This window comes from Carcharhinus amblyrhynchos, chromosome 1, assembly GCF_965287045.1.
Source record: "Carcharhinus amblyrhynchos chromosome 1, sCarAmb.v2.hapA, whole genome shotgun sequence".
NCBI lineage: Eukaryota > Metazoa > Chordata > Chondrichthyes > Carcharhiniformes > Carcharhinidae > Carcharhinus > Carcharhinus amblyrhynchos.
In genome coordinates this window covers 102,614,859-102,640,180 of record NC_137324.1, presented here as the reverse complement: position 1 = coordinate 102,640,180, position 25,322 = coordinate 102,614,859, and the positions used below count along the sequence as shown (strand labels likewise).

The following is a 25,322-nucleotide window of genomic DNA, read 5'->3' as shown; positions in this document are numbered from 1 at the left end:
ACCGCAACACATTGAAGGCACATATTGCATAAAGTTGCAGAATCCTGGCCAGTCAAATTATAATGAATGAATTCTATCTCAAGACATTCTCTATGAAAACTAATTCCCTTTATTGTGTTCATTAATTTACACAATATGTAATTAATTAAACTAACTGGTTTTTAAATGTTCCTATCATATTATTCCATCAAAGCTAGATCAGATTGTTGAAGATCACTATCATTTCAATTCCTGGATGTTTATCTGGAGTGGTCGGTGATTTAACTTCAGTATTTGCTAACTGAATATCAGTACTCAATTAGTACAAATTAGCTTCAGAATCATTACTGGATAACGATAGGCATCCGGGAAGGTCAAAAACGCTGATTTCCTAATATCAGTTTGGTGGTTCTCTAATGGTTTCCCGACTTCAAATATCAGATCTTCAAAAAAAAGAGAAGACCAGAATTAAAGTGAAGAATTTTCCTACTAGAAAGCAGTTTTAAAAATATTTCACTAGGAGAGACATGCAGTTTGTATTGATGGTATTTTCCTTGCCAGTTCTACCATCTTTAACCCATTTTCTGACTAATTTGGATTACATTTTTATTAGACTAGTTAAAACAGAGATACTGTATGTTAATGAATTTCCTTTGTTAATATTCTTTTTGGTTTATTTTAAACATAGGAAAAATATACATTGAGCAAAGGTCTTTTGACTTGCTTCCTCCTCCAAGTAAGTTACAACTCAACATATGGACTTGCCCAGTTTAGTTAATATCCTAAGGGAGGTGAATAAGTGATAAAACTTCTTAAGAAACAGTGCTCAATCTATTCTTCATAATCATTTTGTTCTTTTTTTTGATGAAGGTGTTTCAAATAGCACTAAATACCTTTGATGGACATCCTTTTTTCACATTTCAGTTACGCCATGAAGGAAAACATTTCTATGTCTAGACTTACAAAATTTTGCATGGACGTCCTGGAGATCTGTTTGCAATTCAGAATTAGTTCTATATCGTCCATGCTTCTTGATCATGTTCCTTTAAAATTTCTTTCCTCCCTATAAACTAATTCACTTTTGTGAACTTTTCCTTACGACAAGCCCCTAATTTAGCACATTATTCTAACTGCTCTTGCTTTAACTCTCTTTGTTCATTTTCAGATTTCAACCAAGTTGGTAAATAAACAGGTATTGTTTGCCCCTCACCTGTGACAATGCTACTCCTCATTAAGCCAGAAGGAGATGAACATGTGGTGAGAGAGATGAATTGCCAGCTTTTGCTGAGGTGAGGTGTTCAGCTTCTGCAAGGATTCCCATCTAATGTCCAAGGTTTATAAGCTGAGTCTCGAATATGGAACCACATGAATATGAAGTGAGCACCATTGGTCAAAGGCCGACCAACGGAGATTTCCTCCAACCGTGGTACAATAATAATGGTGTAAACATTGTGGTATAAGGTTCTGGCACATCAAGGGGAAATGTGGGACTGAGTACAGTACTGCTCACACAGTGATGTAACAGAACACATGACCCACATCAAGGGGTCAATTTAGTGTTGGACAGAGCCATGTGTAGATGCAAGCAGCACAGAAACAGCTTCTAGCTTGGATTTCTACTGTACCTGTATAGAGTTTCTAGTAGTTAATAAATACTTGCTTTTAAGACTACGAATACCTTGATAAGACCTGCTGAACAATGCCTAACACCTTACAACAAACATAAGGCAAAGATTTCTTCTAATCACTATTTCTAGCAAAAGTCTAAGCATGTTCCTTTAGAACCCTTTTACAATTTTACTAGAAGTAGAAAATGTTCCCTATTTGTGATGTTAACACCACAAAGTAATCAAACAAAATCTTTCTCCACATATAGCTTCTACTAGGTCAACTGTTAGTTACATGTAGATTAATTGAAATTGAATTGGTCTTTACAGGGCTGTGGTCCAAATCATGGTCCCTAGATGCTGTCATTAGGACTGCGAAAACTATTTGAACCACCAAGATTGGAATAGCCTCATTATTCCCTCCCCATCTACGTTATTTTATATAATATATACTTCGAATGACTTAAAAAGTAATTAAACTTTGTTTTCTTACCGTTATGCGCTGGGCGCGCTGAGCGAGGTTGTGGGGTTGAGGCGGTGTGACGTAGGAGAAAGGGTATAACAGCTGATTGTGAGGTTCGACCTGAAGGATTACAGCATCACCGGACAGGTATTTTACTCTTACATGGTTGTTACTTTCAGCGGTTTTACTGGTTCATATACGAAAAAGTATATATAATTGTTTTGTAATTTTTGTGAGAGAATGAATTTCTTCCATTTTTCTCCTCAGTCCCTTGTGGCCTCTGTGGCCAAAAGGGCAGGCAACTGATCTGTTTGCAGCCTTTCCAGTGCCATTCTGAGGTAGATACCCGGGGGAGCACAAGAATGGCTAGGGGAACACGTACAGTCCCTCCAATTTTACCTCTCCTTCTGTGGGGAGGTATCTACCCTCTGCTCAGCACTTTCCCAAGACAGCATGGCTGAGATCAGAAACTGGGCAGCGTGGGAGATCACATTTTTCATCCCACCACCACTGTGACAGTGTGTGCTGGTGCTCTAATGTACTGAGACACCATGCCACTTATATTGTATGATTATACACTTCTCAAACCACTACATCTTCTTCATGCTTGCAGATACAAGATGAAAACATAATGAAAATAGTTTGCAAACTAATTGCCTTTAATAATGTAGACTTACACTGCAGTTATGTAAATTATGAAAAGATTGTGACAACGGCAAACCTCCTCACAAGTCTGCAGGCAATGCATAACTAAAAACAATCAATATTAGTCTTTGTACGACAAAGACCCTACAATACCAAAGAATTACAGAAACATTAGACTTCTTTGACATTTACCAAATGCACTATAATCCTAAAACTGCAAGAATGATTTTGGTTTGGTTTTCTCTTTTGGATGGAACACAAATTAGAGAGCAAGCCTGATCTGTGATGTTCCAGATATATAGATCACTGATTTTATTGGTAGGAAATTGGTATCTGTTGGCTTCTGCAACCAATTCTCTGATCCATGATTCTGTTGAACAAGGCAACAGGAATGGAGTCTTCAAATGTGCCAGTGGGTAGATATTTCAAGCCTTTTGATTTTACCTTGATGAAAGAGTACAGACCTGAAACATTATCTCTGTTTCTCTTTCCGTAGGTGATGTCAGACCTGCTGAGTATTTCCAGCATTTTCAGCTTTTAATTTTTGGTTTAAAAAAATTTCTAAGCATTAAGTTCTTTGTACTCTTATGCTCATTAAATAACCTTAATTTACTCACAACACTAGATATGGACATGGCTATTTGTCAGCAGATTCTGCTTGCCTGAAGCAGCTTGGGGAACAAACTGAAGTAATCAATAGCTTGTGTGATTTACTTCACCTGATCATGATCACCTGAAAATTTTCTTTTTAACATGCTCTACTGGCCGAACAGGAGTTGGACTTGTGCTAGTGAGTAGACTGACCCACATCAAGTGCCTCACATTAGTTTGTGGGGCACTGTTGTGACACAGGGTTACTGCAGCACCAGAATACCGAGTTGAATGGGGCAATTTTACTTCTGGCAGCAACGAACCATGTATTTCATAGGCTTACAAATTTGATGTTGCAAAATAATGAATCTGTCACCAACTCCTAGAAATATCATACCAGTTTGATACCAAATGTAAACTAACAGAACTGGCACAGTGGTTTGCACTGCTGCCTCACAGCAGCAGGGACCTGGGTTCGATTCCTGGCTTGAGTCACTGTCCACGCAGAGTCTGCACTTTCTCCCAGTGTCTTCATGGGTTTCCTCCAGGTGCTCCGGTTTCCTCCCACAGCCCAAAAGCCATGCTGGTTATGTGCACTGGCCATGTTAAATTTTTCCTCAGTCTACCCAAACAGGTGCGATTAGGGGGTTCACAGTAACTTCATTCCAGTGTTAACGTTAAGCCTACTTGTAACACTAATAAATAAACTTTATTAAAAAAAGTAGTTCTGCTGCATCAAAGTACTTGGTGCAGCAGAAATCTTACATACCCTGAAAAGAGATTTGTTCAGCTTTACCTGAATTACTTCATATGAACCTCATCTGATTTACCATCAATTTCCAATTAATTATTACCTTTGAGTATTTCTGCAACAACTCGTGGTTTGTGTGAATATTTGTTTACCTTCCCAGTTTTTATTTGTTAATATATGTATTTAGATACATACATATATATATTCATAAGCCAAAGATTTAATTTAAAAATCTCCAAATTGGATTGGTTGGTTTTACAGCATTTTCAGAGCTGAGCAGAGAGATTTTATTTTCGGCATTCCCTGGACTCAATTTTCCTCAAAAAGCAATCTACAGGGGCAGAAACAATGTTTCAGTGCCAAACCTAAAAGTCACCAATGGCAGTCCTAATCAGCATGCTAACTTTGGCAGAAGATTTAGAAAATAAACAATTATTTCAGGGTTGCAAAATGTAGAGCAGTGCTTTATTAAAAATATCCTCCCTTTTTCTATTGCAAAATTATTCTTACCGTAGAATTATTCCTTTGAAAAAGTAACATATTTCTAAGGACTATCCTGATGGAGCATGTTGCAACCAACAGGCAATGTGCAGCTTCAAACCACTGTGTTTTCTAGGTTCAGATTATTCTGGCTAAGACCACCTTTCCCATTGCTCGGAATGCATCTTGAATGCCCATCAAACAACCTCGTATATAGTTAATTCAAAGTTGTTTATTCTTTATTTTACATTGAATATTCAGAGGTACAAATTAATTAATTTTAATAAAATGATAACAAGGTGCATTATATTTGCATGACTTCAATTTGAATTAACAGATAATCCAAATTAAGCAAATTTAAATTAGCAATAATCTGTATTTGCTATCACCAGGGTAGTTAAGTACAGAGGAGACACTAATTGTGAGTCTCCACATGGGTGATTCATTACCTGGTAAGACCATTACCGTTTCTCTATAAAAATGGGAGAATGCTCTTCCCATTTAAAAAAAAATGAGCAGCACATGATATGTGAAGATACTTTGCTGACTATTGGAAAAACAGCCCAAGCAAGTGTAGACAAACTTGCATTTCTGTAGCTCCATTCCCTACCTCAAAACATTCCATAGTGCTTTACAGCCAATGAAGTACTCTTTACAATGTAGTCACTACTGTAATGTAGTAAGGAAGGCAGACAATTTATGTACACCAAACACCCACAAACAGAAATATCAATGACCAGATATTCTGTTTTAGTGATGTTAACTGAGGGATAAAAAAATGACCAAGACTTGAGGGATAACTCCTCCATTTTTCTTGAAATACTACCATGGGATCATAGAATCCTACAGTGCATCGACCATAATCCCATCCAGGCCCTATCCCCACAGCCCCATGAATTTACTCTGGCTAGTCCCCCTGACACCAAGGGGCAATTTACTTTGGTCAATCCACCTAACCTGCACATTTTTAGGCATCTTTCACATCCACTTGAGAATGCCTCATTCAAAAGCTGACACCAACGGCACAGCATTCCCTCAGTTCTGCACAAGAGTGTCAATTTAAATTTTGTGCTCTAGTCTCTGGAATGGGACTTGAACCCGTAAATTTCTGACTCAGAGATGAGAGTGCTAACAATTGACCTACCATTGACACATATGGAGAGAAGACAGATCACTTTTATTGCAGGAAACAAATCATGTTCCATACCAGGTGATGTTCAATTCTTAAAATCTGCATTGATTTTTAACCATGGATATCACAGCTGTCATTTTCTAGATTACTTCATTAATTCAAGTTACATAGTTCATATAAACATGGCTCTTGTTTACCTGTGTTAAATGTATATCAATTGTGTCTAATTAGTTGCAAGTGAAATAATTAATTGGGATTTCACTGGAGTTAAGAGATATTCACTGAAACTGGGGTGGTAGTGGAATTAGATGATGTATGCCTATAATGTTTCATTTTTTAAAAAATGATAGACTGAGTAAAAATTGACTCTAATACCATTCTTCGTTACCTGCCTTTTGGAATGTGACAGCTTGCATTACTGAATATGTGCATTAAATAACTATGCATTAAATAACTATATTAGGTTTCTAGAAGGAAAGTACTTCTTTGGAAGTCGGTAAATGTGATTCTGTGTGGAACTGAAATTGGAGTGCTACCTAATTTTATTAAATTAATTCTCCTCCAACCATCTGTGAATACATATTTAATTATACAAGGTACACTGTCAGCTTACCTGGAGGTGCCACCATCCGCTGCCATTTCTGGAATAAGCAAGTTTTCAGACAGTCTCTTGGGCTGATATTGTATGTTTTGTGTCTGGACATCAGTTCTTGCATTGGCTCCAGTATAACACACAACTGGGAAAGTGAGAACAAATTATATAATGTTATACTGCCTTATTGTATTTTAAAATAAGAAAAGTCAAACACATATTTAAGCAGGTATGATATGGCTTATCTGATTCTTGCTTAATTCCATTTTCCTGCCTTCCAATAACCCTCGACTTTTCTGTATATCAAAAACTTGTCCAATTCAATCCTGAATATAGTCAATGACCCAGTCACCACTGCTCATGGTATATATGCAAGGCTGAGTTAGACAGAAGGAAATCAAGGGTGGTGTGTGTGTCTGGCAGCATTTGCCGGCAGGAAAGTGGAGTTATGGCCACAATGATATCAGCGATGATCTTATCGAATGGCAGAGCAGGCTTGTCAGGTTGAATGGTCTATTCCTGCTCCCATTTATTATGTCCTTAGATCAGAGTGCCTTTGAATAAACAATTTCACAGGTCAACATTACTTTACATGAAAGATAATTATTTTGCTATATCCTAGATTGGCCTGAAATTATCTGAGGACTCCAGACACTTTATTGCTTAAATAGTCTGTTTAATCCTTCAATTTGCAGTAATACTGGCTAGTGTATTGTTGATTAAAATTGCTCAAGACAAAGCAATTTCAAAAAGATAACTGGATGGAAATTAGAGGTACAGTGAGTTAGATGCAACCCAGATTCTTTTGGAGGAAATTTGACCCAAAACTATACAGGTTTGTAACAAACCTTATACATTGTTCTATACATCTCCTTTTGATTACACTCATCTTTGACTGCTATTCAACTCAATGTCAAAAGAAAGAAATTCTTTTGGAGGTAATTTCTGTTTCAGATGCTTCTTTTACAGCTGAAAAATAATAGGCCTTGCTATGAACTTCTTTAACATACTGTTTAAAATCAAATGAGGCTCCATCCTTTAGAAAATCTTTCCCCCTTCTGCTAAAATGGTCTGGTAATATAAATTAATAATGTCCTTGTACGTCAAAAAATGGTTTCATTGCAAACACAAGGTGTGCAGGTAGAAGAGGAATTGTAATATCAAACAGGTCATACAGCTGTCATGAAGCTTTCCCAACTTGGTCACTTGGAGCTGGGCAGCTCCAAAGCAAGTATCATTGACACAATTATTTCACATTTTGCTACATTAAGGGACACAGATGATCCTAATATATTCGACGGCTGGTTATGGGGTTGTCCGAGCATGCCCCAGAGCCAGGCCATTGCAAACAGGAGAACAATGATGAAGGGAGCAAGCCATTAGATTTCAAGATGAGCACAAAACTGCTGTTTTTTTCAAAATGTCAAAGAGTAATGGTGAGACTATGGGTTTCATTTACAAAAATGTGAATACTTTAATAAAATATTTTCCTCTGACTTTCCTTCAACTCTTACATTTCTAGATTTGTAAAAGGAAATAAAAATAGGGCAGTATTTAAATATGAACACAAAATTATAGTTTTACTAAATTTTCACTAAGCTTCCCAAAGAACAGGGAGATGTCACCAGCAAAGGGTCTCAGTTCTAACTTTCAAACAGCGTTTCCTACTTAATGAACATTTTCATTTCTCTTACTAACCATACTGAATGTGATTCACTCAGAATCCACTATCCTCAGTAAGCATCTGAACAGGATTAACAATTGGTATGGATAGTTGTGTGTTGTGGCCTCACAAAGCTTAGAAACAAATTGTGACTCTCATGTGTAAATACCCTAAAGTTTTTAGCCATCTGCTATTGATATTTGGTTCAATTAAGTCTGGGCTGATTTGAATCTATTTATCATAAGTGAGTGTTTATTGTTCAAAACCCACCGTATTAAGAGGCAATATAATAATCTTAACGTACACATTTGAAAGATAGTCATCTAAATTTCCCTTTCCTTTCTTCTCTTTCCAGTCCTACAAAGTCATGCATGTTCTGAAACAAAATGGACTCTGCATTTCCAATTTCCACTCCCCCAATATAAAACATCTCCACAGCAATCTAGCAAAGATCAGAATCTCAATGGAGGGGTGAAACTGAAAATGCACCTCTCATTCTGTGACATAGTTCAATAATGCTCAGATGACATAACACCCAAATCTTGAATGGTGTATCCCTAGTTAAGAAAGATACAGATTCTGTTCTATTCAGAATAAGTTGTGAACAGTCTGATTGTCACTTATAAGCTGCACTTACTCAAAATCAGTCAACGCTTGGCAGACAACAATAAAATCTGTATCTCCTTCATACAACATAAATGCAAAGTTACAACCAAATTCCACTTATTAACAACTGCTGTGAGATGAATAAAAAGAAAACCCACCTTACATTAATGGGTATAAAGTAACTATGAAGCTAAAGTAACTATAAAGTATAAAGTAAAACTATAAAGTAACCAGAAATCGCACCTCATTGTCACTTTCTTGCAAACAGATTTGTCTGAAATCCTACATGGTAGTTGGCCTAAAGCCTAAATAGCTTTTTCGACAACACATTACCATTCAGTATTAGCGTGTTTTATCTCTCCAGTTACTACCGGGGTGTCTTATAATCCAATTCAAGAAGAGAATTTTACTCTTTGCTCCAAAAGTAGCTTGATGGATAAAGGTGCCAACAATGTGCGTATTCGTCAAACTCAAGGATAAATCAAAGATAAATCGAATCTGGTATCACAAGGATATCATGTGAATCAAACTGAAGTGCCAGTGATTCAGAGTTACAAAAATATACACAAGGTTAAAATACGCTTCTCACCAGAAGATGGCATGAAATATTCTATGACTTAACATTAATCCACAAATGTTCTGGCAACTTTTAAACTCATGTTTCTATGAAAGAAACCAGCAAGAGAATCACCTGCAATTTCAGATGTGCACTTTATCTTTCAAGTTATGTAAAGTTCAATCCAAACCAAAGACTGTGATTTAAATAAATATAAAATATTAATAATGCCATCTGTAAAGTCCTGTATCATAAGAAAATAACTATCACCCTTCCATAATGATGAGAGCAAGTACTATAGGGAGAATGAGCAAATTGACAAAGCACAGTGATGGAGGGGGCCATCCAAGTTTGGGGGGGGGGGGGGGGAAATGGGGGTGGGGAGGGAAAAAAAGAGTTATAGTCAGGAACGGTATAAATAGAGGTATCGATGTTGTTCTTGGCATCCAAGTGTGTGAACGAGTATGAGCAGTTACAGATGAAACTAAAAAGCTGAACCATAAAGATAATAATCTCTAGATTACTACCAGAGCCACAAGGAGACTGGCACAGGGTAAATAAGAGTTGAATGCCACGTCTCAAAGATTTGTGTGTGAGAAATGGGTTTTAATTCATGGGCTACTGGTACCAGTACTGGGGAAAGATTGGGGCCTGCGTCTGGCGAATCATATAATTAGGACTTTAGAGAGGGTTTTGAACTAATTGGTGAGAGATGGGGTTCATGTGAGGCAAGTTTTCAAAAGTTAAAGGGGAAGAAATAAATGCAATAACTATCACGAGAGAAAAAGCACTAGGGAAACAAATAGGGCCAAAAGCCTACAAGTCCCTTGGACCTAATGGGTTGCACCCTAAGATACTAAAGTAAGTAGCTGCAGAAGTAGTGGATGCACTGGTGGTAATTTTCCAAGAATCCTTAAATTCTGGAAAACTCCCAAAGGATTGGAAATCTGCTGGTGTAAAACCCTTATCAAAAAGGGAGGGAGTCAAAAACAGATTACTATAGGCCAGTTAGCTTAACATCTGTTATTGGGAAAATATTAGAGTCTATGGAGACAAGAGGGGGGCAATTCTCCCATTCCAATCTGCTAATTTTTTGGCAAGTCAGGCTGGGAGATTCATTCGTGGCTGATTTGCAGGATTCACGCGTGCATTCCCAACACACACGCAACTCCCACCGCCAGATATCCAGCACGGTTGGGACCATGCAGGAAACTGGCAGGAACACCAGGTAAATTATGTCAATCTTGTTTCAATGTGATTTAAACATAATTAATGGGCCCGGGACTGAATTCTCTGGGCCTGATAGCATCTCCCACCCCAACAACATAAATTCACTCTGGCAGGGTTTAGAGTAGCTCCTCACTTTCGGGGAACTGTCAGGAGGCTCTGATGGAGTGAAGAGGGGGCAATAGGGATCAGGTTTGGGGGATGTGGGCATGGGCACCCTGGTACTGCCAGTCTGTGCCCCCACACTACCCAAAAGGCAAAGTGTCCATGCCCAGGGGCACTTGGGCCAGCAGGCATCATGCAGTGCCATGAAGGGGTGGGGCCTAGGATCAAGCCAGCTGGGGTGGTGCCTAGGAGGCGATCCCCCTGTCACTCTGCAGACAGGATCTTTAGGCTGGGGAGAGGCCAATGATCAGGTGACCTTGGGGTGGGGTGGGAGGGCTGGACATCAGGGAGCCCTGGGACAGGAGCGGGTGGGGCTGGCTCAGGAATGGTCGTGGGGGTCGGGTATAGGGGCAGCACCGCACTGCCGGGGGCCCGGGCTGGCCAGCGATAGAGCTAGTCAGCAAACGGGAGGCTGGCAGTTTGGGGCAACTGCAAATGCGCAGAGGCCCAGAACTATCAGACTATGGAGTCAATAGGTCCTGCCCCTGAGCTTTAAATGATATTCATGATTGTGACCTCTGCAGTGCACAGAGTGTGGGAGATTTAAGTCTGAACTCCCACTGAAAAAACAATAGTGATTTACACCATTTTTCCCATGAATTCAATACTTAGAACATTTTTGGGAGAATCGCCCCTGCCCCAGAAATAGCAATGGAAAGAAGTCACTGGTGAGAGTAGTCTGCAGGTTCCATAAGAGTAGCTACACTGCAGCAAAGGGTATAAATGAAGAAATAATGGTGACCTGTAAGAAAGAGACAACAATAGTCTACGAGGATTTTAATCTTTGTATAGAGTGGACAATCAAGTTGGCAAAGGAAGCCTGGAGGGTGAGTTCATAAAATGTTTTGGGACAGTTTTTTAGAACAATACATTCTAGAAATAACTGAAGAACAAGCTATTTTAGATCTGGCAATGTATAATGAGACAGGATTAGTTAATGACCTCCCACAGTAAGGGATCCTCAAGGTAAGAGTGGTCATCACATGACAGATTCTCATACTCAGTTGAGGGTGAGAAATGTGGGTCTGAAACTAGAATATTAAAGTTAAATAAAGGCAATTACAAAACTATGAAGACAGAGTTGGCTAAAATGGATTGGGAAAATAGGTTAAAAGGCAAGGCAGTAGAGAAGCAATGGCAGACATTGAATTCCTCAACGCTCAACAGAGATGTATTTCACTGAGAAAGAAAGTATCTCTGAGAAGGATGCACCTCCCATGACTAACTAAGGAAGTTAAAGGTCATTCAAATTCAATGAAAATACAAAAAATACTGCAAGGATTAGTGAAGGCAAAAGATTGGGAGCATTTTATAAAACAGAAGCAGAATTCTTCCATGCCCCTGTCAACAGGATCAATGACGTACAGGAGAGGAGAACTTAGTGGGAGTACCAGTAGATGTCGTGCATTTAGACTTCCAAAAGGCATTTGATAAGGTTCCAGATGAAAGGTTACTGCAAAAGATATAAAGTTGATAACATTGGGGTTGGTATGTACAGAAATTGGCCAACTAACAGGAGACAGAGTTGGGTTAAATGGCTCATTTTCAGTTTTTTAACATGGATTGACAGGGATTGGTGCTGAGTCCTCAATTATTTACAATCTCTAGTAATAACTTAGATGAAGGGACCAACCGTATTGTAGCTTAATTTGCTGGCAATAAGAACATAAGAACATAAGAAATAGGAGCAGGAGTAGGCCATCTAGCCCTTCGAGCCTGCCCCGCCATTCAATAAGATCATGGCTGATCTGTCGTGGCTCAGTTCCACTTTCCCGCCCTCTCCCCATAACCCTTAATCCCCTCTCTTATCAAGAACCCATCAACCCGCTTCTTAAAAATATTTAGCGAGGCAGCCTCCACCACTTCAACGGGCAGAGAATTCCAGAGATTCACCACCCTTTGAGTGAAGAAGTTCCTCCTCAACTCCGTTCTAAACCGCCTCCCCTTTATCTTGAGGCTGTGCCCCCTAGTCCTACTGTCTTTTTTGAGCGGGAAGAGTCTCTCCACCTCTATCCTATCCATCCCATTCATCATCTTATACGTCTCAATGAGATCTCCCCTCATTCTTCTAAACTCTAACGAGTACAAGCCTAGTTTATTCAGCCTCTCCTCATAGCTCAATCCCCTCAACTCCGGTATCAGCCTAGTAAACCTCCTCTGCACTCCCTCCAGGGCCAAAATATCCTTGCGCAGGTGCGGCGCCCAAAACTGCACACAGTACTCCAGCTGCGGCCTCACCAATGCCCTATACAGCTGCAGCAAGACCTCCCTACTTTTATATTCAATCCCCCTCGCTATGAAAGCCAGCATCCCATTCGCCTTCCTGACCACCTGCTGCACCTGCAAGCTGGGTTTTTGCGACTCATGCACAAGGACCCCGAGGTCCCTCTGCACCGTCGCCTGCTGCAGTTTTTCGCCACGTAAGTAATAGTCCTTCCTACCATTCTTCCTACCAAAGTGGACCACCTCACACTTGCCAACATTAAATTCCATTTGCCATTTCCTGGCCCATTCGCCCAGCCTATCTAGATCCTTCTGCAGACTCTCCACACCCTCCGTACAATTTGCCTTTCCCCCAATCTTGGTGTCATCAGCAAATTTCGACACCCTGCACTCGGTTCCCTCCTCCAGATCATCTATGTAAATGGTAAATAGCTGAGGCCCCAGCACCGACCCCTGGGGCACCCCACTAGTCACCAACCGCCAATCCGAATAGCACCCATTGACCCCCACTCTCTGCCTCCTATTTGACAACCAATCCTCTATCCACGCTAACACCCTACCCCCAACTCCATGTCCCCTGACCTTCTGCAATAACCTCTTGTGAGGTACCTTGTCAAACGCCTTCTGAAAATCCAGAAAGACCACATCCACCGGCTCTCCTCTATCCACTGCCCTAGACACATCCTCATAGAACTCCAGTAAATTTGTCAGACACGACTTCCCTTTAATGAAACCGTGTTGCGTCCGCCCTATCAAGCAATTCCCTTCAAGATGCCTCGCAATTTCCTGCTTAATGACGGATTCTAACATTTTACCTACCACAGACGTTAAACTAACCGGCCTATAATTCCCCGCCTTTTGCCTGGCACCCTTCTTAAACAACGGCGTAACATTAGCCGTTTTCCAATCTTCCGGCACTTCCCCGGAATCCAGCGACGTCTGGAAAATAACCACCAAGGCATCCACTATCACCTCCGCCATTTCTTTCAGAACCCTCGGATGCATTCCATCCGGTCCTGGGGACTTGTCCACAATCAGCCCCTCCAGTCTGTCGAGCACCACCTCTCTAGTAACAGTAATGTCATTAAGACCCTCCATTCCTACCACCTTTCCATCGCTAACACCCGGCAAATTATTCACGTCCTCCTCCGTGAAGACAGAAACAAAAAAGTTATTCAAGACCTTAGCCATATCCCCATCCCCTACCACTAGCTCCCCTTTCTCATCCTCTAAAGGACCAACGTTCACCCTAGCCAGCCTCTTCCTTTTTATATATTTATAAAAACTCTTGCTATCCTTTTTTATATTAAGTGCTAGCCCAGCCTCATAGCTTCTCCTACCCTCCTTTATCAACTTCTTTGTCAATCTTTGTTGACATTTAAACCTTTCCCAATCCTCTTCTCGCCCACTACTCTTAGCTACTCTAAATTCCTCCGCTTTTAATTTAACACTTTCCTTCACCTCCTTCGTTATCCACGGCTTATTACCTCTCTTCCTACTGTCCTTTTTAACCATCGGAATAAATTTCTGCTGAGCACCAAGAAAGATCTCCTTAAAGATCCTCCACTGCTCCTCAGCAGACCTACCTTCCAACGCACTCCCCCAGTCCACATTCGCCAATTCTTCTCTCATCCTACCATACTCCCCTCTATTCAAACAAAGGACGCGTGTCCAGGAACCCACTTTCTCCTCCTCCATCTGCACCAGAAACTCCACCATACAATGATCACTCTCTCCAAGAGGATCCTTCACCGCAAGGTCCCTAATTCTACCCGCCTCATTACATAGCACCAGATCCAAGATAGCTCGCTCCCTCGTCGGCTCCAACACACACTGTTCAAGGAAATTATCCCGGCAGCATTCCAGGAACTCCTCCTCGAGCCCACCGCGTCCAACATGGGTCGACCAATCAATATGCAGATTGAAATCTCCCATAACTACTGCCGTCCCATTCCTGCACGCCGCACTTATTTGCGTGTTAACAGCCCGCCCCACCTCCAGATCATTATTCGGGGGCCTATAGACGACACCCACCAGCGTCTTCCTCCCTTTGCTGTTCCTAATCTCCACCCACAACGATTCCACTTTCTGCTCTTTGGCTCCGATATCATCCCTTGCTACCACCTTGATACTATCCTTAATCAGCAGAGCTACGCCACCCCCTCTTTCCTCCTGCCTATCCTTCCTAAACACTTGATAGCCCTGTACATTCATCTCCCAGTCCCTGTCACCTTGCAGCCACGTCTCTGTAATGGCCACCAGATCGTATCCATTTGTGTCGATCTGCGCCACCAGCTCATCCACTTTATTCCGAATGCTTCGTGCATTCAGATAAAGCGCTTTCATCCCAGCCTTCACCTGGACCCTATTTGCCGTAACGCCACCAATTGGGACATCCTCGGCCTCTTCCCTTACCTGTACCCTATCCTTAACTTTAGACCTCGTAGCGTCACCTACCCTCGCACCCTCCCCCCCCCTAATTAGTTTAAAGCCCTGTCTACAGTCCTCTTTACTCGATTCGCCAACACTCTGGTCCCAGCACGATTCAGACCAACCCCATCCCGCCCGAACAAGTCCCACCGACCCCAATACTGGTGCCAATGCCCCATAAATTCGAACCCATTCCTCCCACACCAATCCCTGAGCCACCCATTCACTTCCTTTATCCTGTCAACCCTACGCCCGTCTGCACTCAGTTCAGGCAGTAGCCCAGAGACGACCACCTTGTCGGTTCTACTTTTTAATTCCATTCCCAGCTTCTCATACTCCCTCCCCAGATCCTCAGTCCGCACTTTGCCTACGTCGCCGGCACCCACATGTACTACAACGACCGGGTTCTCACCCTCCCACTCCAGGTTCCTCTGCAGCCCAGCTGCGACATCCTGTACCCGAGCACCAGGCAGACAACACACCCTTCTGTGCACTTTGTCATTGTGACAAAGGACAGTGTCAATACTCTTCACCCCACTATCTCCAATCACTACTACGTTCCTTTTCCCCTTCTCTTTGCCTATGTCCTGCTGCATCACTGTACCGTGTGCAGTTTGCTCACCAACCTCACCTGCCTCGTCCTCTTCCAGAGTGGAAGCAAGAACCTCAAACCTGTTATGCAGATTAAGAGGCTGAGGCCTCCGCTCCTCACCCCCCTTCCTCCTCCTCCCAGCAGTCCCCTTTTGTCCCTGACCCTTATAGTTAGCCAGTCTAGGGGGGGTGGATGTCACTTGCACCCCATTGACAATGGCACCCTCTCTCCCCCTTGATGAGCCTCAGTGTCTGTAGCTCAGAGGCCAGCTCATCCACCTTGAGCTGGAGCTCCTCCAGCAACCTGCACTTACTACAGACATGGCCACTGGGAAGGACCCTGGGGTCCGCCAGTTCCCACATCATACAGAAACCACACATCACATGCCCCTCCATTATTCACTGTAATTTTTTATGGGGAAAAAATTTTTTTCCTTGTTTCTTGCTGTAGTAGTTTTGAAAAAATTTTTTTTCCTTGTTTTTTTTTCAAACAAACTCACCTGGCCTTTTTTCCTCCAAGCCCTTTTTGATATTAAGCCCTATTAACTCACTCTGCTTCCCCCTCACTCCGCTGCCCGCTGTCTACACCAGGCCTCCTTTTAAACCTGGCGCTGATTTAAAGCAGGCTGGTCCACAAATGCCTTTTCACCACACCCTCAGAATTCTTAAAGCAGTAAATACAATAAATAAATGCTTTAAACAGTTCTACAAAGAGTAAAGTGCTTTAAACTTATTTTAAACAGGTTTTTAACAGGTAAAATCTTAGCTCTCTCTCAGCTCCAGCAAACAATGGAAGGCTTCACCGTGTGGCCCCTTGATAATTAAAGCAGGCTGGTCCACAAATGCCTTTTCACCACACCCTCAGAATTCTTAAAGCAGTAAATACAATAAATAAATGCTTTAAACAGTTCTACAAAGAGTAAAGTGCTTTAAACTTATTTTAAACAGGTTTTTAACAGGTAAAATCTTAGCTCTCTCTCAGCTCCAGCAAAACAAAGATAGGGAGGAAAGCAAGTTGTGAAGAGCATACAAAGAGTTTGCAAAGGAATATAAATAGGTTAAGTGAGTGAGCAAAAATCTGGCAAATGCGAGTATAATTTGGGAAAATATAAAGTTGCCCACATTGGAAGGAAGAATAGAAAAGCAGTATATTGTTTAAATGGAGTGAGAACGCTGCAGTACAGGGAAACCTGGATGTCATTGTACATGAATCACAAAAGGTTTGCACACAGGTATGATTAGTACTTAGGAAGGTAAATGAAACATTGGCTTTTATTGCAAGGGGGATGGAACATAAAAGTAGGAAAGTGTTGCTATAACTATACAGGATGCTGGAAAGACCACACCTAGAATGCTGAGGGATAAGCTTGCATTGGGAGTAGTTCAGAGAAGATTCACCTTTTCTGCTGACTAGTGCTGCTTACCATGTTACTCATTAGGCTGATACTTGGTATGAAGAGATTGTCTTATGTGGTAAGGTTGAATAGGTTGGGCCTATACTCATTGGGGTTGAGGAGGAGGGGTGATTTTATTGAGACATACACAATCCCAGAGGGGGCTTGATAGGGTGGATACTGCAAGGATGTTTCCCCTTGTGGCAGAATCTAGAGCTAGGGAGCACAATTTAGAAATAAGGAGTCACCCATTTAAAATGGGGTCAAGGAAGGATTTCTTCTCTGTAGGGTAGCTAGCCTTTGAAATTTTCTTTCCCAGACTGCAGTAGAGCTTGGGCCATTGAATATATTGAAAGCTTATCCAGACATATTTTTGACCTACAATGGAGTCAAGGGTTATGAGGGGATGGCAGAAAGGTGGAGTTAAAGCCACAATCAGATCAGCCACGAATGGTGTACCAGGCTCAACGGCCCATTCAGTCATCTATTTCTTATAATCTTGTTTTCACAATGTAAAATATACAACTATATTGAGTTTAGTTATTGCATCAAAACAATCTATCCTGTGTCCATGATAATGGGCCAAGTCTGCCATTGTTATGATTGTCAGTTTCCTCCTCCTTCACTGGTTAAGCATTTCTTGTTTGCTTGCTTTCTAATTGGTTAACTTTTGTATTCATTATTTCCCAAGCCACTGCACAAAACAATTCTCTCCAATTTCAATTGTTTCCATAATCATAAAATTATTAGATAAGAAAGGTCATTTGGTCCATGTTCTTCCATCCATCCAGAAAGAGCCTAAAGTTTTCCTGTTGTGGCTATCCGAATGGCTTTTAAATGGTTAGTGTTTTTGCCCCCACAACTGTCCATTCTATTTGTTGATTATTTTTTGTACAAAGAATAACCTAGTGATCTCATGCATATATTTTATGAGTTAGAACCTGTGCCACACTCTCAGTTTCCACTGAAGCATTTATTTGAAATTATCTTTCCTAAACTGTTTACTATCTTACATATCTCTCTCACACCTTCTTTCAAGGGTGATAAGACCAAGTTCCCCAGACTCTCTTCAAACTCAGACATCCAAAATTATGGATTAAACCTCATAGTTCTTTTCTACATGTTGTCCAGTAAATTGATGGTTCTCTTGTTTCTTAATAACTATTATTGGATATGGTGATCAAGGCAACTTGATGAGAGCTTGATCATGACTACGAGTGACTTGTATCCTATTGTTTTGGCTACATAGTTTAAAACTTTGCTGGTTTTGTTGATTATGATTCGGCAGCAGTTGACATATTGAATGCTTTGCTTCGCTTTCATCATTGTTTGAACACCATTCATAAATAATGCATGTTGCCCGTTTTTGTTCCTATGGGCAATGTTACATTTGTCTGCATTAATTCTAAATTTGAGCTGCAACCAGCATAACAGTTCCTAATTCAACCATTTTTTATTCCTGTAAAAATGATTAACTGACTCAGAAAAAGAATCAAACTTAATAAAAATCTATTACTACAATTTATAAACTTGAGTGATTTCAATCTTTTACCACAACACTTGGTTTTGAACTTCCATTGCCAGGTTTGTCATTTTAGAATGAACTAAATTCCAAAGGGCTGAAGCTAACAGTTGACCATTAAATAATTGATAGTTTTAAGTCTTGTATCCTAACTACAAGGACAGAAAGTACCGACAACAATTCACGAGTAACACGGTAAGCAGCACAAGTCGCCATAAAAAGTCTGAGTTTGTTACCCAATTCCTGACCACAGCATAAAGACACATTACTTCCCATGAAATTATGGTTTCAGCATTCAGACACAGAACATTTCAGTAGTATTCACATGCTTGTTTACAAAAGAACATGGGAATGTGCTGCATATTCATACAACCAGCTTCTTACATTGTCATTGAGCAGTGCTCTGCACCAGCCAGCTGATAAACACAGTTTTATTTTACAGTTTCCTCCAGGATGTAATGGCAGAGATACAAGCAAGCACAAAGAATTGGGTGGGGGACATGAAAGACAATACCAGGATTTGGATCAAGGAAAAGGAGGGAGCCATGGCAAAATTAATTCTGGCAATGACCCCCACCACACCCCACCTCACCTCACATCCTCCATGTCAGCAGCAGAGGCTGAAATCTGAATGATAATCTGTGACTTCATTCCAGTATGCACATTTAACATAATGTTATGGCATTAATAATCTACATACATTACACTATACTTGCACTATGTAATGAGAGCCTGACTAAAGTGGTTAGCTAAGTGTGAATACTGCTGATCATAGTGGGAAAAGTGGGGACCAAAAAGTTGCAATTATAACAGTTGTTACACTTTTGTTTTGGATTCCTTGATGATTCCTATCAATTGTCTTTGAAATTACTGGTACGATCTTAACAATCTTGCCACATCACCAATGTGTATTGACTTTAGTGAAATGCAGGATTTTACTCCACCGTTTTTGTGAGACAGAGGTAGATTTATATTTGTGGCAAATGAATCCATTACTCCACTGAAGCAACATGAGATTATAACAATGTGACAATGAGATATTTTCACCAAACTACTGTGATTACCAGTGGTGTAATACTGTGTTCTACAGTAAGTGATCAGATAAGTTCACTAACAATTAACGTTAGTCAATAATTTGGAATAAAATTAGTCAGTTGGACAAAAATGGATTCATTAGGGAAGCCAGCAAATATTTGCTAAGGGAAAATCACGTTCAATTAATTTGCTTGAGTTTTTCAATGAGTTAGCAGGTTGATGAGGATATTTCAGTTGACAAGGTTCATGTGGATTGATTTTCTGGAAGAGGAATGTGTTCAATCTACTTCTTGAACTGCTGCAGCTTATGTAATTCTGTCATAGTGCTGTTCACTGGGGAGTTCTAGGATTTTAATAAAGCAACATTGAAGGAACGGCAATATAAACTGGAAAGTCAGAATGATACATGACTCCAAAGAAATCTTGGGAGTTAATGGAGTTCCAAAAAAATTGCTACCTATATCTTTCTTGGTGGTGGATATGTGAATCTCTGTTGAAGAAACTTTGCCAACTTACTACAATGCACTCTGCAAATGGTAGAGGCTGCCAAAACGGTACACTGGTGGTGGAAGGGGATGGACATTAACAAAGTAGACTGATTTATCCTGAATGGTGTTGGGCTTCTGAAGTGCTGTTGTAGCTGGGCCCCTTGAGTCATAGTGATGTACAGCACAGAAACAAACCCTTCGGCCCAACTTGTCTATGCCGACCAGCTTTCCGAAACTGAACTAGTCCCATCTGCCTGCGTTTGGCCCTTATCCCTCTAAAGCTTTCCTTCCATTACCTGTCCAAATGTTATAATGTATCCACCTCTATCACTTCCTCTCACAGATTATTACACCCTTTGTGAAAAAGTTGCTCCTTAAGTCCCTTCTAAATCTGTTGAGGAATAATTAATAGTTAACCCTCTTCCTGTTTGTCTTTCAGTGACACACCATGAGTAAACATGAGTATAGAGAAATATATATGGCAAATACAGAACAGGTTTTACATATGTACAGCAAAGGTAATTAATCTAATTGTTTACAGAGAGTACATTTCTGGTTTGTGTATCATTCAAACCCTCCAAATAATAATTGAAAAACATATTTCTCTATATACCAGTTTGCCTATGTTAAAAGGAAATATCAATTATTAGACCTCATAATATATTCTGTTCTTAAAGACTCTGAAAAGCCTATTTATATAAAGTCATAGTTGCTTCTCCCAAACAAAATTTCCTGATTTAACTGTTCTCAAAACCTTTAAAGAGTAATTTTTAAAACTCTATACCTTCCTAAACATACTGCCTATGTATATATTATACTAGAAATTAGATTATACTTTAAATCATTCATGGTTGATGTTGTCCTTGTCATTTATTTCCCACAGATAATATTGGAGCAAAAGAAAAGCCATGTATACTCTGCAGCACACCAAAGCTATTTTGTCTTTCTTGGAGAGTCTTTTGTTCCAAGAGACAAGTATGATTATTAATTCTCAACTTACCAATATGTCCAACATATCTCTCTTCAGGATGTTCAATACCATCCAGAGAAATGGAGAGCATTCCATCACACTACTGCATTTTGTCTTTAGGTTTTAGAGACGTTTTGAGGAGTTAAGAGGTGAGCCAATTGCTGCCGAATACACATCCTTTGTCCTGTTCTAGTAGCCACCTGATCGATCCAGTTAACTTTCAGGTCAATCATGTCCCGAGGATGTTATTGGTGAGAGACTCAGTTATGGTAAAGCCGCTGGAAGATGGTACGACTTTCCCTTGTCGTGAAGACAGTCATAGGCTTGTTATTGTGTGTGGTGCATGTTATGTGCTATTTCCCAGCCAAAGGCTGATACTTGCTGATCCAGGGAATGTACTGTTTCATTATCTGAAGAAATATGAATGGACTTGAAAACTGTACAATCATCAGTGACCATTCCACTTTTGACCTTTTGATTAAAGAAAGATCAATAATGAAGCAAATTAAGATATTTGAGCCAAGGCCTCTGCTCTGAAGAACCCATAGCAGCCATGTCTTGGGCCTGAGCTTATTGGCCTTCAACAACTCCAACCATCTTCATTCATGCCAGATATTATTCCGACTAATGGAGTTTTCCCCAATCCCACTGACTTCAGTTTTATTGAAGGTGTCACTACTGATCAAATGGTGTCTTGATTTCAAAGGCACTCATTTTTACTTTATTTCTGCATCTCTGTGCTTTTGTTGATGTTGAACCTAATAAGGTTTTATTTATTAGTGTCACAAGTACTGTGAAAAACCTCTAGTTGCCATGCTCTGGCACCAGTTCAGGTACACTGAGGAAAAATTTAGCATGGCCAAAGCACCTGACCAGCAGATCTTTCAGACTGTGGGAGAAAACTGGAGCACCCGGAGGTGTGGGGCTGAAGTGCCCCTAGCAGAACCCAAATTGAGCACAGATGAATAAGTGCCCTTAATAGCACTGTTACCTACTACTTCCATCACTTTGCTGTTCATTCTAAATAAGCTGACTGAATAGTAATAGAGCAAATTGAATTTGACCTGCTGTATGTGGATAGGACATTGTTGGTGGATGCTAATGTTGTAACTGTTTCGGAACAGCTTTGCAAAGAGCACATTAGTTTTGCAACACTGATCTTCAGCATTAAGTCTAAGGTTTTGCTGTGGTTCTTAACCTTTGCTGTGTCCAACATGCTCAGTCATTTCTTATTATATGGAATTAATATATTTGCATAAAAACTGGTATTTGTGATGGCGAGTACTGAGGAAGAGGCCAAGAAGCATCATTCTTTTTACACATCTGATGAAGGTGGTTATAAATGCTTTAGCTTTGTCTTTGGCACCAAGTTTGGTTACCTTCATTGAGGATGGGAATGTTATGGAACTACTTCCTCCCATTCGGTGCTTGATTGCCTATCAATATTCACGACAGGATGTACTGTGTTGCTCCACTGATAATAGAAATGCTTAGCTAAGGATACTATCTTAATTAAAATAATCTAAATGAAGCTCCACAAAAAAAGTGGGCGAGCATCCCTATGGTGTAGTGTAATGAGTTAAACTTGGGGAATAAGTTAATCCCATTTGTTTTCCTTACCATTTTTCTCCAAAAGTAACTTCCAAACTTGTTTTTAGTTGTCCTTCAGAAATGTATTAATTTATCTTCATGTGTTTGTCCAGATACTGTGTATTTTTGGAGGACTTTCAGTCAAGGAGGGCATCACATCTGAGTCCAGTCTCATCCTCATCTAATACCTGCATTTAAATCATTCCTGGAGTATCAGAGAAATTAATTTAGAAGTTGAGAAAAAATAATTTGGTCCTGAATCATGTTCTGGAATACAGTCAATGGGCTGAATGGCCTTTTCACCTCCCTACATTTTATATTCTACCAGTTGTGGTGATAAAAACCAAGGAAGATTAGGTGCTGCTTTAGATCAAAATTTAATCTTGTCTTAACATCCTGATTTTATTAGGTGCAAAATGGATTTTAAGCTTTTGTTTTTTTTTTACGGAATACAAAATGGTTTGTTCAATCATAAAGAAGTATTCATGCATTTAACAGTCATTGTATTCACCCTGTGCATTTAAGTGACTAAACAAGAAAGATCATTTATTCATTCAAATTTTAATGGTATTAAATGGATTCTTCCTCTGCAGCTCGTCATGAGGGTTGTATGGAGCTGCAGCTGGATCATTTATTCTGCTGTGCACTTCTCTTCAGGTCATACATTATCCTGACCAAGAGACAGACACGCATGCTCTCAATGCCACTTTGAAGCTACTTGTTAGGACATATGTGATTACAACCTCACCCTCCAGAATGAACTGAATCTAATAATGGATAAAATAGACATTTTGAAATGACAGGAAATTAGGACAGGGGAAGGAAAGGATCAGAAGCCAAAGGAAATTAGATAAAGATGCAAGTAGGGATTGAAGACAGATGGAGCAGTGTGAAGGTGCTCTTCCTAGAATAGGCAAGTTACCAAAGTTGAAAAGCAACTTAAATCTGTGCAAGTTGCCAAGTGAAATTGTTCAGTATGCTTTTTCAGTGGTAATACTGAAAATCACAACTTTGTTATAATGGTAGAATGTGAAAAATTTTTAGAAGCCAAGCTTTTCAAAATACAATCACTGTCCCTAAGTTATACATAAGTTATATATAAGTTGATCCAAACCATTCTTTCAGGCACAGGAACAGTTAAAATGCACAACAATTTCTTATGGTTAAAAGCAAAAAACTGTGGATGCTGGAATCTGAAACAAAAACAGAAAGTGCTGGAAAATCTCAGCAGGTCTGACAGTATCTGTGGAGAGAGAATAGAGCCAATGTTTCAAGTCTGAATGATTCTTCCTCAAAACAATTTTCCAGCATTTTCTGAATTTATTATTGTTGCAAGAATGATGTTCATACAAGTCAATTTTAGAGCACAGAATGTTTCTCACAGGGAGTACCAACTAAATAAATGCTTGCATCTTTTAAAAGTGATTAACCATTAAAGAATATGTAGATTTAAGGCTATAATTTCATCTCTCTTGGGCAAGTCCTCCACCTGAAGTGTTAGCAGACACACAGGTAGAGCACCCTATGGCAATGATCTTCGTTACTTTACAATCCTATATTTTAGCAGGAATGGGATTGTGGTTGGACTAAAATTGTTAAAATAAATTCCACTATCTTTATATTAGGTTGCAAAATACTGGCCTAGACATCAGAAATGGCTGAGAGTTTTTTTTAAATGTGCGCTAATTAGTGTAACATTATGTAGCGAGAATAGCGATACTACTTTTACCTGTCAATGTATTGCTTGAAGCCTATCCACAAACTGCACAGAATGGGGTCAAACAAGCAGCCACTAAAAGAATTTAATAAAGACAGGTGATATTTTGGAGCAAGGATGAGCTATTAATGTGTCTATGCCTTCATAAACAGCCTCCCAACTGTTTTTCTACTTTTCTCCATTCCTCTCCTAAGTAACTTGGGCCTCACTCTTTAAGGGTCCTCAGCCAGTCTGGCTCCAACAGACTGCTGGATTTCCCACTCAACTCTGATCAGTAAACTGCCAATCAGTGCAGGAAATGTGTGCACAGTGTGCCTATTAAATGTAAATGGTGCTTGATCATCAAAACGTTCATGCTTTTCATCGGCTGTATTGACTGAGAGTCCTGGTCACTTTATTCACTGCCCATTTGCATCTGTATAAGCTCAAAATTGTGCCTCATGAGCGCACTAGTATTCCAAGTCAAAAACACACATTAAAAATATTTTAATAAATATATAAGAATTGGCTTTGGACTTGGCACACATGCATGCAATTCATTATTTTGCAACAGAATTTATCAAGATAATCACCAGTTTCCTGGGTTTACTGGCGTCATGCTGCTTACTTTCCTGCAAAAGGAATGGTAGGGTTCATCTGTGTAACTGAACTCAGATAACAATTTTAATAGTACAATAGTGACGAACCGGACATCCACCCTCTATTAACTATTATGTTTTTAAAAGCAAAATAAAACACATCCCTGACGCTACTTTTCTGTATTGCAGGAAGTCAGTTTCTTACAGTGATAATGTAATGTTTGCTTGGTATTAACACTTCAACAACAGAGATAATTTTAAAGCTTTCAAAACACAGGAACATGCTTTACACCCAGTTTACTCATATGAAATCTTAATGTTGAATGC

General features: G+C 40.0%; 1 protein-coding gene across 13 annotated transcripts in view; it reads right to left on the bottom strand.

Annotated features, from left to right (window-relative positions):
* LOC145343633 (LIM domain-binding protein 2) overlaps nucleotides 1-25,322 on the bottom strand; it is a 484,019-nt gene that overhangs the window by 20,035 nt on the left and 438,662 nt on the right. For 9 of the 13 annotated variants that reach the window (XM_080189839.1, XM_080189901.1, XM_080189818.1 and 6 more), the window contains 2 exons: nucleotides 6,262-6,385; nucleotides 2,080-2,169 (listed from right to left, as the gene is read on the bottom strand). In XM_080189839.1, coding sequence (XP_080045965.1) covers nucleotides 2,080-2,169; nucleotides 6,262-6,385 — 214 coding nt within the window. The remainder of the gene's footprint in view (nucleotides 1-2,079; nucleotides 2,170-6,261; nucleotides 6,386-25,322) is intronic. The other 4 variants (XM_080189824.1, XM_080189867.1, XM_080189883.1 and 1 more) reach the window with 1 other exon arrangement.